Below are 15,143 nucleotides of genomic sequence, written 5' to 3'. Positions count from 1 at the left end.
TTCCTAATCTTTAATTGAGGGGTTCTCAACATTTTTCTTGTTAAAATCCCAAGTTATAAGATCATCTATCCGAACCCCTAGTAATCTGACATCGAACACAATGTTAATTTAGTGACTGACACTAACTCAATATATAATGGTACTGCAAAGGATACTATTAGATCAGCCATCTAAATAACCTTGGAAATCTTGTGAACCCCTGGGTGTTTGCAAACCCCAGATTGAAAATCCTTGTAATCTAATCCTTCTCTTAATGAGGTTGCACTAATTTTCTCTGTTGGACTCCTCCAATCACAATCTCATATTTGTATTTTGTCTTATCACTCCAGTTCTTTCCCAGAATATCCCAAAACAGAGGTGCCTCTGGCATTTGACTTATGTTGGTTGGGGGGATATGAGGAGGTATTATGCCAATTATCCTTGGAATGACTACTGCTTTCATGTCAGAGACCTATTTCTATATGCTGTATTTCCACCTACATATTAGCTGAATTTATTTAAGAGGAATGTTTTTTTTTTTTTTTTTTTTTTCTTATATATGTTTCAAGGCATTTATCCCATTCTTTTGACTGACTCTTTTGACCCTGTTTGGGGACCAACACCTCAGAAGGCTTTCTTTTTTTAAAGCACAATTTTTGTTGCCCTTGGCCAGTTTTCCCTCTTACATAAACTAAATCCAATTTGCTTTTCCTATAAAATTAAGCAAATTAAAATTAATAAATTGATAAAGATACAAGTTCTGTATATACAAATGTAAATACAGAAACATGCAATAAAAGCTGCATTCAAATCCTGAATACCACAACCGGACAAACATGGTAAGTAACCACAAAACTACTCAACTACATAAAATTCAAATAAACAAATTTATAAAAGAAACAAAATCAATGGAAAAAAGTATCAAGAATTACTGATGAGACAGAAAAGTGATAAGAAATGTTTTGTCTGATACAAACAAAATATGTACTGCAAAAATATCTCCTTTTAATATAATACAAACAGTTGCATAACGTGAAGTATAAATACTGCCTGAGCTTGTCAAATTTTGATTAAAATTAACTTCTAGATAAATTAGAATTAGATTCAAAATACAAGAAAAAAAGTTTCTTAATTATATCAAAATGAAAATGAATTAAAGTTGATATAAAACTGATTAATTAAAAATAAATAAATAAAAAATTTAATAGATGTGCATATTGTATACTACACTTGCCAATTTATAAGCCACATATTACATTTATCTCTAGTTTACACTGACAATGCCTGGTCTCAAATTACATTTAGGATTTAAAACCCATATTTATTATCACACAAAAAGACAACTGGGATGACTGCAACCACAAGAAGCAAAGATGACAGGAATTTACATTATTTGACAATATCTCTCCTCCCCCGACACTTGCACTAAGACAAGAAAAAAAATTTTCATACCAGAAATGATCAACCACCAAAGTTACACAGATTCAAGGTACTGCAGATTTTTTTTTCTATTACCCACAAAAGGCTATAGAAGTGTCCAAACAAATTAGAAATTTGTCAAGCGAGAAATATTAGGGGAACTAATATGAAAACAGCTCAGTAATTCCTACCACTTGACTTTACAACTGAACTAAGTTCAGTACCAGTTATTACATATCTATATAAAAGGCATTTCCAGTAGTGTCACCAACAAGTCAAACGCTTTAGTCACAGGCCTTACAGAAACATACATGCCCAGGATAGTGTTTACATTTCTGCACCAAAAAAGGCAACCAATCAGTGAGTAGTAAGCAAAGCAGCACAGCAATAAAGTTCCCACATTAATGTATTTCAAAGAATAAGATATACTCTACAATGCTCTTTGAGACCAATAAAATTAGTCTACTAACTTGTTTCTTTGACTTAAGAGAAAATTGTTCATATGGTGCAAGATGAATAAGAGAAGAGAGAGAATGAAGGATTTTAAGTATCTAGCAACAGTACCAAGTGAGCATGGTGAAATAGACAGAGATTAGAGTGAAAGATGGGCAGGTCATTGGATCACTTGCAGGTAATATGAAGGTGATATGAACATACTTTAAAAGCTAGTTGTAATTTCTATTTTAAAAGGTTCCTTGACATTGGCATTAAAAAATGTGGCTTATAAGTTGACAAATACAATAAACATACATTTTTTTAATATTAGAAGTATCTAGTGTGAAAAGAAATAACTCCATGGCAAACTTCTCTTGAATTATCTTTCTTGTATTATATTTTTCTGATACTCTATAAAATATCTAAAACAAAAATGATATAAATTTAGGATTTTGTGGGAGAGAGAGAGAGAGAGAGAGAGAGAGAGAGAGAGAGAGAGAGAGAGAGAGAGAGAGAGAGAGAGAGAGAGAGAGAGAGAGAGAGAGAGAGACTGGGAAGAATGTAAATGACAAAAATAATAAATCATACAGAAAGCTCCAAAAATGTATTCTCATGGATAGTGTAATTATCAACAATACTTATGGAAATCACTACACTGATGAAACAATAACCAACACGAATATTAACCAAGTATTAATGTTTCCATACCATTAGTTGATGAAACACTAGTTTTAGATGAAGTAAATCCTTTGTGTTTGCAGTATCTGTATTTGGTCACTGTCTTAGTTTCCTGCTGATCATCCTCACACACACTTTCTGAAGCAACTGGTGGATAGGAAATTGTATTTAATGAATATCTGACTGATGATGTATATAGAATTACTACTTGACAATAAATGTATATTTGCCATGAAGTAATTAGTAAAGTATCCTTGCACACATATATTAGTCTTGGAAATGCAGATGTTAGTCCAACATAAAACTACTAAAGAATAAGAGTATGTTTTATCAAAGCCTATTGTTGAAGAGAATGGAGAACAAGATTCATCATATTCATCTTGGGATTGAAGAAAATTTTAAAACATAACATTTACAAAAACTGTATCATGCTAGTCCATTGAATCATAAGGGAAAAATATTCAATATGTCACAGAAAACAGACCAGGAAGCAGATTCTTGTCTTAATAATGATACAGTAGGATAGGATGGAAAAAGCTTAAATTAATTTTGGCTTCTTATTTTTACTGGCCTGTTTACTGACAATGCATTCTACTAGGTTTTGATGAGTCCTGCCAATCAGTTTTGAGAAGAATGCCTGCATTTTTTAATGGAATATCAAATTGTTAAAAAGTAGACTGCTAGTCAGGCAAAGGTTTGTTGTGGGGAAGGAAGGAAGGAAGGAAGGAAGGAAGGAAGGAAGGAAGGAAGGAAGGAAGGAAGGAAGGAAGGAAGGAAGGAAGAAAGAAAGAAAGAAAGAAAGAAAGAAAGAAAGAAAGAAAGAAAGAAAGAAAGAAAGAAAGAAAGAAAGAAAGAAAGAAAAGAAAACTTAATTATAAGCTAAATAAATTAATTCCCTTTAAGAATTAGTAGCATAACTTACAGCATAACCTCAAAAGAATATACAATCCTTCTCTACCATTTCAGTCATGTATTTTCTATGAATCCATGAATGTCTGCAACACATCTTTACCTAATGTCAAATGTTTCTTTCACAAATATTTCATAACAACATCTTGTCAGCAACACACCTAGTTCTTGATGTTTTTATTTAACACTGAATATTGCATCTCATAAATAACTCCATCAGCACTCTCTCTAATCCTTTTAATCATTTTGCCATACACTTTACCTACTTTCATTAACACTACCACATTCATAATTATCACTTTAATACCCATGTATTTCCCAGTTATTTACCCATCTGCTGCCCAAAATATTATTTTCATTCCCTTCACTGCTCCTTGATTATTTTCTTTTATGATCAATGTCACATTTAATTTTCCCTATTCACTTCTCACTTCATTCCTACAACATCAATATCAGGAGTTAATATGAGAAAATAATGGGAAAAGAAGGGAGAAAAAAAGTCCCTTTATTATATGCAACTGAAGAGACTTCAGTATTAAGAGAGAGAGAGATGAGAGAGAGAGAGAGAGAGAGAGTAGAGAGAGAGAGAGAGAGAGAGAGAGAGAGAGAGAGAGAGAGAGAGTCATACTTGTCGCCTTTGTGTATTATGCTGCTATTTTTAGTCACTATATCGCCTTGAAGAGGAAAGTGGAGAGAGAGAGAGAGAGAGAGAGAGAGAGAGAGAGAGAGAGAGAGAGAGAGAGAGAGAGAGAGAGAGAGAGAGAGAGAGAGAGAGAGAGAGAGAGAGAGAGAGAGAGAGAGAGAGAGAGAGAGAGAGAGAGAGAGAGAGAGAGAGAGAGAGAGAGAGAGAGAGAGAGAGAGAGAGAGAGAGAGAGAGAGAGAGAGAGAGAGAGAGAGAGAGAGAGAGAGAGAGAGAGAGAGAGAGAGAGAGAGAGAGAGAGAGAGAGAGAGAGAGAGAGAGAGAGAGAGAGAGAGAGAGAGAGAGAGAGAGAGAGAGAGAGAGAGAGAGATGGGAACAGTCTAAGCCATTGGGTAATTTTAGACATAAGGCGGGACGCATGTAGCTTATCTTTAGTGATTGGTAGAGACAAGGATGGTGGGAGAAGCACTAGGATTTCAAGGACAGCATATGGCGTGTGTAATTGGTATCCAATACACTATATGGGACAACTGAACTGATGAAAGCTCAGAAAAGAAATGACGTCTACGTAAGCATATTTGCTACTGGGGCTTCCTGACGCCCACATAGGCGTCACCGTAGTGAAGGGGTTAATGAACACCTTTCCCTCTCCTTACCTAAATCTAAACTTAATATACTGATTGTCCATTACCTTCAGATTTTACACTCTATATATACTCAGTGTTTTATTGTAGAGGGATGGCCTAATTGCACATTGCAGCTAGATATTATACTAATACCATTTTCCTGAATAATGAGCAAATAAAAAAATCCAATCTCTATTCTTATTCCTACAATGGATCTTGTCTGAAATACAGCCTTGAAGTAAGGTTTCAGTTTAGTAAACTAATTCAGACAGTGCACAGAAATTATTAATAATGAGTATGTACAGTGAGATAACACCATATGTGACCTGAGTTGCCAACTATAAACTTTCACTATGAACAATGCACAAAAATCTGTAGCATACTGTATCTCTTTTTTTAAGTGAAAAATTAGATCCATATATGTTTTCTTTTTCTAAAGGATGACACATCAGCCTGAATACATAAATATAGACTGTTGTAATAAAGATAGCATAATCAGTTATTCCTAATGAGTGTACTTTAAAGAAGATAAATAATAATGCAGTATTTTTGTATACATACAGTGGCTGTTTTTCATGGCTATTCACTTTCTACCAATATAATTAACATAAAATCATTTGTCATGAGTGGGCATGAGTGATCAATTTAATCATACAAACTTATTCTGATACTAATTCTTGCATCCTATTCTTATGAAGACAAACTCTAAATGCTCCAGATTAAAAATTTTATGACAAATAAAATCATTACATACAATTTTGTCTTCTGAATTTCAAGTTTATTGCCAATAACGCTATCTTGGTCCAAACTTGCAAAATATAGTTTTCATAATAACTTCAGTAAAAATCAATACTGATTACGTACCTCCCTGGAACATTCATACCATAATGTCGTATAAGAAGAATACTGAATAAAAAGATGAAAATAGCCTGCGGGAGTTTATATTATGGATGCTAGGAGAAAGGTGAGACCGACTTCCTATAAAAAGTAAGAAAAAAAAAATCACTCCTGTATCAACTGATTCTGGTGCATATTTAGGAGAAGGAACATCTGATGAATGATATATATATATATATATATATATATATATATATATATATATATATATATATATATATATATATATATATATGAAAAAAAAATCCTATAGTAATCAGGATTTTAGTAAATTCAGCATACGGAATGTTCAGAAGTTGAGACTTTACTACTTCGAATTTACAAAAAAAGCTAAGTAAAAAATAATAATTAAAAAATCTGACAAGAGCATAACTGAGTTCATACTCACCTATTTTCTTTTTCTTTCCCTTTGACTCTCCACGAGTCTTCCTCTTTTCTTTCCTGTCTTTTCTTATCAGCAATATTTCTCCTTCACTAGGAACATAATCAGGATCTTCAGACTGCAAACCTAAGGTAGATATTGGAGACTCTACTTCAATATCCTCTGCCAAGTCCTCAACCTCTTCTTTGGATTCAATTTCATCTTCTGAAATGAGTGATCCCTGGAAGGAAGTATTACATTACAACATATGTATATGACAACAACAGCATATCGCATACAATGATGAAATGATAATTGGATCTAAAATGCACGCTGAAAATTAATTCCTAACAATACTGCATATCAAACATTTTGATTCATAGAGTGTGTACTGTATATGCTGTCAAATATATATTTTTTTAACAAAAGTGCAAAGTTAAGAAATATTTTCCTGATTATTGCAGTATCAGTTTTCTTTCATTACTATGTACATATGTCTATCTCATGGTGTCTCATAACAATGGGTGTTCTTGGTCTTTACAATTATCCCACTTAATAATTCAGTGTGCAGTGAATCACCTGAAACTATGAAAACAATCAGTTACTTACAAATATGGAAAACATATATCTACATAGGTAGTCTTCACAAGGTCAGGCATTCTACACAGACAACTCCTGTTCATCTCTATCCATAAATCTATTAATTTTTTTTAAAAGCTTTCCTCCATATTCATACTTATTACTCCACTCATTCACAACATGAAATATTTTATTTGTAAAATGGTTGATCATAAACCATATTTGTAATAAGAAACATAGATAGGATAAAATCAAGCAACATTTACTCACCTGCTCTGACTCAGGTTTACTTTTTTCTCTTTTCTTCGAATCTTTACTGCCAGTAAAGGTTTTAACAGTTCCTGAGGTCTTTTTATCCATCACTTTGCCACGTGCATCCAGAGAAATTACAGAGCTCAATCCACGTGGCGTTTTTTTAGATCCTGTTTCAGATTTCCCCATCTTGTCAACTGGTGGAGAAGCATGGGTTGGAGAAGAGCCAGTGTCCAGATGGTCTCCAACAGTACGTGCATAAGCAAGGTCAGCCACATTTGGTGCCCAGCTGCTGGTCTTTTTTAGCAACTCTGGGTGGTAATGCTTGATATGCATCTGAAGATAGAACAGATATAGTCATATATATATCTTTGACAATGCTATTATGGTCAGGGCACTCTAAAGTGAGAGAGAAAGAATGACAGAGACAAGAGATAAGGAGGTGCAGAGGAACTGGAGAAAAGGAGGCAAGCCCGTGATATTTGGAGAGATGGCAATTGTGGGGAACCCCTGCAAAGCCCAAAGCCACATCAAACTGGCCACTTTAGAGAGACCCGACTATAGTAGTTCATATTACTAACAGCAATGTCACATTTTAAGATTAGTATTAATATATAATTTTTCAATTCCACTTACAACTACCATTTCTTCTTGTTAGAAAATTACCTGCATTCAACCTGCTTCTGTGACCACCTCAATTTATTAATTAAACCACTGACCTATAGCTTTGATTTTCTATCTTTCTAAGGCTTTTAAATATATCCATAATAAAAAAATTCTTAGACATCTATTAGATCACAATATTTCTCTAAATTCATCTCTCTGTCCTTCAAGTAATCCCTTATCCAATCTAATATTATTCCTCTCAGCCCTCTATGTTCTCCAATTTCCAAAATTGTCTGTTATGAGGAACTTTATTAAAAGCCTTTTTTTATGTCCAGGTACATAGTGTCCACCCATCCATCTCTGCTCTCCAGTCCTTCCACTACTCTTGAGTAGAAACTTAATAAATTTGACACACATGATCTTCCTGTCTTGAACCCATATTGTCTATTCGATATAACTTTCCAGATATTCAACCCATTTTCTTTGATAACAATTTCACATATCTTCCCCACAACACTAACTTGTAAGTGACACCAGTCAGTAATTTAATGGCTCAGTTGATTTTCCTCCTTTGAATATTAGGATTATGTTACCTCTCTTCCATTCCAGTGGTGTGTGTATGTGTGTGTGTGTGTGTGTGTGTGTGTGTGTGTGTGTGTGTGTGTGTGTGTGTGTGTGTGTGTGTGTGTGTGTGTATTCACTGTTTGATCTGCTGCAGTCTCTGACGAGACAGCCAGACGTTACCCTACGGAGCGAGCTCAGAGCTCATTATTTCCGATCTTGGGATAGGTCTGAGACCAGGCACACACCACACACCGGGACAACAAGGTCACAACTCCTCGATTTATATCCCGTACCTACTCACTGCTAGGTGAACAGGGGCTACACGTGAAAGGAGACACACCCAAATATCTCCACCCGGCCGGGGAATCGAACCCGGTTATCTGGCTTGTGAAGCCAGCGCCTAACCACTGAGCTACCGTGTGTGTGTGTGTGTGTGTGTGTGTGTGTGTGTGTGTGTGTGTGTGTGTGTGTGTGTGTGTGTGTGTGTATTTACCTAGTTGTAGTTTTACAGGGCCTGGGCTTTATGCTCGTGTGGCCCCGTCTCCATATCTACACTTATCCAATCTTACTTTAAAAGTATGCACACTCGTTGCAGACACTACTTCTTCATCTAAACTGTTCCACGTCTCAATACATCTCTGTGGGAAACTATATTTTTTAATATCTCTCAGACATCTTCCTTTCTCAGCTTTTTACTATGCGATCTTGTGCTTCGGATGTCATATTCTTCTCTCAGGATCAGTTTCTCATTATCCACTTGGTCCATTCCGTTGATCAATTTATAAACTTGTATCAGGTCTCCTCTCTCCCTTCTTTGTTCCAGGGTTGGTAGATCCATAGCCTTTAGTCTCTCCTCATATGTCATCCCTTCAAATTCTGGAACCATTCTTGTAGCCATTTTTGTAGCCTCTCCAATTTCCTTATGTGTTTCTTTTATGAGGGGTCCACACTACTCCTGCATATTCCAATCTGGGTCTTATTATAGTACTTATCAATTTCTTCATCATTTCTTTGTCCATGTAGTGAAATGCTACTCCAATATTCCTTAGCAAATTATATGTTTCTCTAAAAATTCTATCAATATGGCTTACTGGTTGATTGTTTTCTTTCATCGTCACTCCTAAGTCCTTTTCCTTTTTGACTTTCTCCAGTTCTACTCCATCTCCCATCTTATAGATTCCCACAAGTCGTCTTTCACTCTTTCCCATTTCCATGACATGGCTTTTGTTCACATTGAATTCCATTTCCCACTTCTTACTCCATTCCCAGATCTTATTTAGGTCTTCTTGCAGTATTTCACAATCCTCCTTTTGCTTTATAACTCTGTACAATTTCTGCAGATTTATGTAGCTGTTCACTCCTTCTGGCATTTCGTTAATATAAATGAGGACAAGTATTGGTGCCAATACTGACCCCTGTGGCACTCCACTTTCTACTGCTCTCCACTTGGACTTCATATATTTAACTACAGTCCTTATTTCTCTCCCCCTCAAATAATTTTCTATCCATCTCAATGTGCTTCCTTTTAAGCCACCCTTCTCCTCTAACTTCCACAGTAATCTTGCATGTGGCACTTTGTCAAACGCCTTTTTTAAATCCAAATAAATACAGTCAACCCATCCCTCTCTCTCTTGTACTCTATCAACTATTCTAGAATAGAAACTCAATAAATTAGTTACACAAGACCGTCTTTTCTAAAACCAAATTGGCTATTTGATATTAATTTGTTGTCTGCAAGGAACTCGATCCATTGTTTCTTTATTATTCTTTCACACATCTTGCATATCATACTAGTTAGTGATACCGGTCTGTAATTTAAAGGTTCTTCCTTCCTTCCGCTCTTATATGTGGGAACCACCTCAGCTCTTTTCCATTTTACTGGTACTGTTCCATTTTCTATTGAGCATTTTATGATGTTGTATATAGGACTTGCTAGTGTGTGTGTGTGTGTGTGTGTGTGTTTCACTGTTTGATCTGCTGCAGTCTCTGACGAGACAGCCAGACGTTACCCTACGGAACGAGCTCAGAGCTCATTATTTCCGATCTTCGGATAGGCTTGAGACCAGGCACACACCACACTCCGGGACAACAAGGTCACAACTCCTCGATTTACATCCCGTACCTACTCACTGCTAAGAGTGAACAGGGGCTACACGTGAAAGGAGACACACCCAAATATCTCCACCCGGCCGGGGAATCAAACCCTGGTCCTCTTGCTTGTGAAGCCAGTGTGTGTGTGTGTGTGTGTGTGTGTGTGTGTGTGTGTGTGTGTGTGTGTGTGTGTGTGTGTGTGTGTGTGTGTGTGTGTGTGTGTGTTTCTATAAATCAGAATTCAGCACGTCAACAACACAACAAGAAAAATAACAAATCAATAAAAGTTCAAAAAGGTGATTTTTGCAACATTTGTAGATTGGTAATATGTTGACTGAAGGCGGTTTATACATGACAATTTGCAACTGAAATTTTACATACGTAGAGTTTCCAACTGAAAATTGGTGCCTAGCGACTGCAGAAAGCAGTTGCAAAACAAGACCAACATGTTGATTTTGTTAGTCGATTTGCAACTTTATTTATGTTGTGATGTCACGGAGTAAGCTTTGAAAATGTGGTCTCCAGATACAGAGATGTTAGAGTTGGTGAGGGTAAAAGAACACATCTGGGACCCCAGAAATAAATTATACACTACAAAACCTTTGCACAAATCATCGTTAAATGAAATAGCTGCCACTCTACAAGAACTGTTTCCCTCAATGCAGGGTGAGGATTGAAGACTTGTCAGGATTTAATTTGATCGTAATTGTGCATAGTCTTCTTAAGATTAACAATTTTTTTATGATAAATGGAGGCTAATCTAGAGTGTGGTAGACACTCCTTTCTTTCCTTCTACTTAGCCAGGGATGTCTCCACAGGCATTTTCTTTTCTGTTGACTCCTCTGGTACGCCAAAAGACTAGCAACCACTGCTTTAGCATCATCACTGGAGGAAGACATCTTTGCAGGTAGCTCTGATATTGCATCTATTTCTACAAATGAGATAACATTCATTATTTATTGTATATTGTATTAAATTTTATCATTGTATCTTGTTTTAGTCAGTGTAGTCAGCGTCTCTCGTAACGGTGAAAGAAGGTCAATTAGATGTATCTTGACCCAACTCCAAACCCGGATGCGACTATTAGATCAATAAGATCACAAGAATCCCATGGGCAAGAAAGAATCAGGCTGCTTCAGGCAAGCTGTGGCGAGGCGCGTCACTCAGGCGGGCAGGGGCGAGGGAGCGGGGGTTCGTTTAATTTTTTACATTTATTTCATATATTGACAGAGACAGGATTACAGTTTAAAACCACGGGAATGACAAAAATGCCTGCACGTTTTGATGACTTAGCTGTATACAGTTCAGTTCAGCTATTGGGAATATCACATTTGTTTCCCCTGCGGCATCAGTTTGCTTACATTCACTTCCTGCTAAGGCGCCAACTAATCGCTACTTTTCAGACGCTACGTGTGACACTTTCTGACTAGAAGGGAGGAGTCGGAAACTCTACATATGTAAAATTTCAGTTGCAAATTGGCATGTGTGAACCTGCCTTAAGCCAAGTCAATTCAGAGAGAGAGAGAGAGAGAGAGAGAGAGAGAGAGAGAGAGAGAGAGAGAGAGAGAGAGAGAGAGAGAGAGAGAGAGAGAGAGAGAGAGAGAGAGAGAGAGAGAGAGAGAGAGAGAGAGAGAGAGAGAGAATGTTATTTATCAAATTTCTTTATATTTACCTGAAGAAGATTTTCTTTCCTGAAACTTTTTCCACAGCCACTCTTTGGACACTGGTGGTCATTATGCTCAGTACATACAACAAATTCATTTGGTGCCACTGGAAAAGAAGAAAAGAGTTACTAAAGATTGTACTGATGAAAATCATTTCAAGCTGTGAGAACTTTACATTGATAATATTACAAATTAATTTGATTCTATTAGATACATATACAAACCTTTGTTATCAATTTATTTCTTTATTGAGAACTTCCTACTTACTAACAAACAAAACTTGTCATTGTTGTATCATTTCAGGTTGTATTTTCCAATGAATGTCTTCATAATCCTGCTGTATCTTAAATTTATTATCCAAAATTCTTGCACAATGTATCTTCTATGGATATGATGGTCATTGGCCTTATATATTCTAATCTTCATTCTCTCATAAAGACTATTTTGAATGGCCACTGAAATTATTTGTCAGATTCTTAGAAGTGTTTTCTCATGCATGAAGCTGAATCTTTATTATGAATTATTACTAGAACCATGAAAATACCCTTGAAAATATCATTAAAATACACTGGAGTCCATAAAAGTTAAGATGTTATGAAGTTAAGATGCTAAAATATTCAAGGAATACAAACCATAGTATGCACTATAAGACTTACAGTATCTCATTTGCAACACAGTAATAGTGCATGATGTACAGCTACTACCTACAAGTGAAGAACTTTGGGACAAGTGCTCAGAATAAACTGTATAATGGCAAATTAACACTTACCTTACAGTAATTTTTAGTATATATGTTAGGTTCCAAGTATATATGGGTAATTTATATGGTCAATCTTTTAACAACTAATGGCAGTTCACCAAGCAGTACAATTTATCCATTAACTTCTTTGCTTCCTAATTCCCACTCCAAACTTTAATGCTATGCATTCTTTTGTATTCTAAATATTTCACATTCTTTCTTGTCATCTCCCTCCCTTCCCACTATACAACCAAATCAACACAAAAGTTTCTTTTCATTATTTCAAAGTTGTTTCCAATTCCAAATTTGCTTTCTATTTTTCCAGTTGGCTAACCATCTTGCATAGTGGTACTATACTCCTTTTAAGTACATTTCATTCTCTTTATGCCATCTGTAATAGACCAAGCTTACCTAATGTCACACAATGCAAATCCCAGACTCAGAATCTACCTTTCAAGTGCAATTATTTCCATTTTTAAAAGATAATCAACATTCAACTCACTTCTGGTTTTTACTGTAAAAATAACTTTTACTTCATCTTTCTTTTAAGTCCTTTTTATACTGAGCACTTAAGTTTCCTTGGGAATCTAACATTTTGTTGCCCTGCCAAACCCACCTCCACCATGCCTATAATGATCTGAGAACATTTTGCTCAATTAAAGGTCTTCTATTGGCCTTTTCTCCACAGAAACATTGTTTTTTCCATCACAGATAAGCTCTTTCTCACTACAGTGCAGCACATGAAACCACACAGCAGGTGCAGGATGGAAAGCTTCCACTGTTGATAGTAACCAATGGAAATGACCTCGGTTATTTTCCTGCACTTACCTGTGGTGTGTTGCCATGGCTAATCACTATATGACCTTACTGATCTTGCCAATATTGGAAAACAGCATTGTCAAGTGTCATGTTATACACACCATGATCACTGTTATTATCATTAAAGAATTGGAACATTCATAACATTTTTCATTCAAATTAAAGAAATGGATGTATTCAGATTCATCTTGAAACAAATGATAGTTAACATTTCAGATAGATGTGCGTTGTGATTGATATGGTAGAGTGATGGGCAGGAGAGTCTCTACAGAGGCCATGCCTTAATGCTCAGTAGAAGCGTTACTAATACAGCATCAATTGTATCTCTACAATAATACAATCTGCTACTGTAGTACAAAAAATTCTTTCTACCACAAGATAACTTTCACTCTTGACTCTACTATACACATTGCAAATATAATGAAACACATTTTAGAGGCTATCCTTTAAATCCCTTCATCCTTTATGGATCTATTCAATACATACAATACAGACAAGAATTATTCACAATTCTCAGCATACTACACAGATATGGGTAAATACTATTCCATGACACTGCCACACTGCTTATCATCACCTTTTTTTCTTTTTCATTTTTTTCTTTTATGTAAGAGAATCATTGGCCATGGGTAACAAAAAGTTCAGAAAGAATAAAAAAAAAAAAAAAAAAAAAAAAATCATCATATAACTGAGGATAAATTCCTTGAAACGTCCCTTTCGTAAGAGTCTACATCATAGGAAAGAGGAAATATAGATGTAATAAGGGAGTCCCAGAGTATTGAATAACTGAGAATACTAGTTAACTCTTGCATTAGGAGACTGAATAGAATAAGTGTGAGAGAAAGAAGAAAGTCTTGTTCAACAAAGTTGCAGGATAAGAAAAGGCATGCAGCCAGCAAAATCTGAAGAGCGGTTAGTGTGAAAATAACAAAAGATAGCAAGAGATGCAACATTGCAGCAATGAATGAAAGACTGAAGAGGAGAGATGATAAAACATATACAAATAAAATAGATAAGAAATTTTAAAGAGATAAGAAGTCAGGTGTCATGTGGCTCCCCTGCTTGAGCTATTTATTTCTTGAAGGGTTAGGTGTCCATGAAAAGACATGGAAAAGTGCTGGATAGTATCATCAGTGAAGAAATCAATAAAACAAGAAGTTTGGATTAGATCACTGATGAATAATACAGAGATTGGGTAACATGACAGAACCCTGAGGAATATAACAATTAAGACTTTGGATATCTGTGAATGTCTACCACAGCAAACAATAGAATATCTTCTGAACTGATTTAAATAACTGTCACAGAAAGATGTGAAAAAGGTGTAGATTTTGACCAAATCCAAGAATAAGTTAAAGCAAATGTTAGTCCAGTATAGGGATGGATATACTAAGTACTCAAAAAAAGTTATTCTGCCACTTTTAAAATACTGTACAGTACCCTAACATCTTCACCCATAGCTGAAGGTGGCAAAAATAAAAAAAAAAGTATAAATCAAATACCTTCCTGATAAGAATTAGTCTATTGTGAGTCACACTGATGATTGTATGTTGCATTTATTAACTAAATCATGTCTCCATAAGACCAATAATAATCAAGTTATAGTGGATGGCTGTTTATATACTCTTTTGTACTTATATGCCTTTCCCTGTAAAATAAAAATGAAGTGTATTGTCGAAAAGTCCTGTGCATTTTCAGCATGGTTTACAGTAACTTAGAATTATCTAAGAACATATCAATAATGCTTCTTTTTTAATTAATGATTTTCAAGTAACATGCTTATTCATTGACAATGCCAACATCGTGAATACTAATGTTGAGTAACAATCTATAATTTGTTTATATAAGTAACTGATTAGATTTGTGACAACAAATATATTTTTTT

General features: G+C 35.4%; 1 protein-coding gene across 7 annotated transcripts in view; it reads right to left on the bottom strand.

Moving 5' to 3' along the window:
- The window catches only part of LOC123498953, an 86,544-nt gene that overhangs the window by 22,515 nt on the left and 48,886 nt on the right, over positions 1 to 15,143 (bottom strand). For 5 of the 7 annotated variants that reach the window (XM_045246546.1, XM_045246551.1, XM_045246548.1 and 2 more), the window contains 4 exons: positions 11,709 to 11,806; positions 6,794 to 7,111; positions 5,972 to 6,185; positions 2,542 to 2,658 (listed from right to left, as the gene is read on the bottom strand). In XM_045246546.1, the coding sequence (XP_045102481.1) occupies positions 2,542 to 2,658; positions 5,972 to 6,185; positions 6,794 to 7,111; positions 11,709 to 11,806 (747 nt within the window). The remainder of the gene's footprint in view (positions 1 to 2,541; positions 2,659 to 5,971; positions 6,186 to 6,793; positions 7,112 to 11,708; positions 11,807 to 15,143) is intronic. The other 2 variants (XM_045246549.1, XM_045246550.1) reach the window with 1 other exon arrangement.

The sequence above is a fragment of the Portunus trituberculatus genome, chromosome 48 (genome assembly GCF_017591435.1).
Source record: "Portunus trituberculatus isolate SZX2019 chromosome 48, ASM1759143v1, whole genome shotgun sequence".
NCBI lineage: Eukaryota > Metazoa > Arthropoda > Malacostraca > Decapoda > Portunidae > Portunus > Portunus trituberculatus.
Note: the sequence above shows the minus strand (reverse complement) of the source record. Positions and strands in the feature narration are given on the sequence as shown.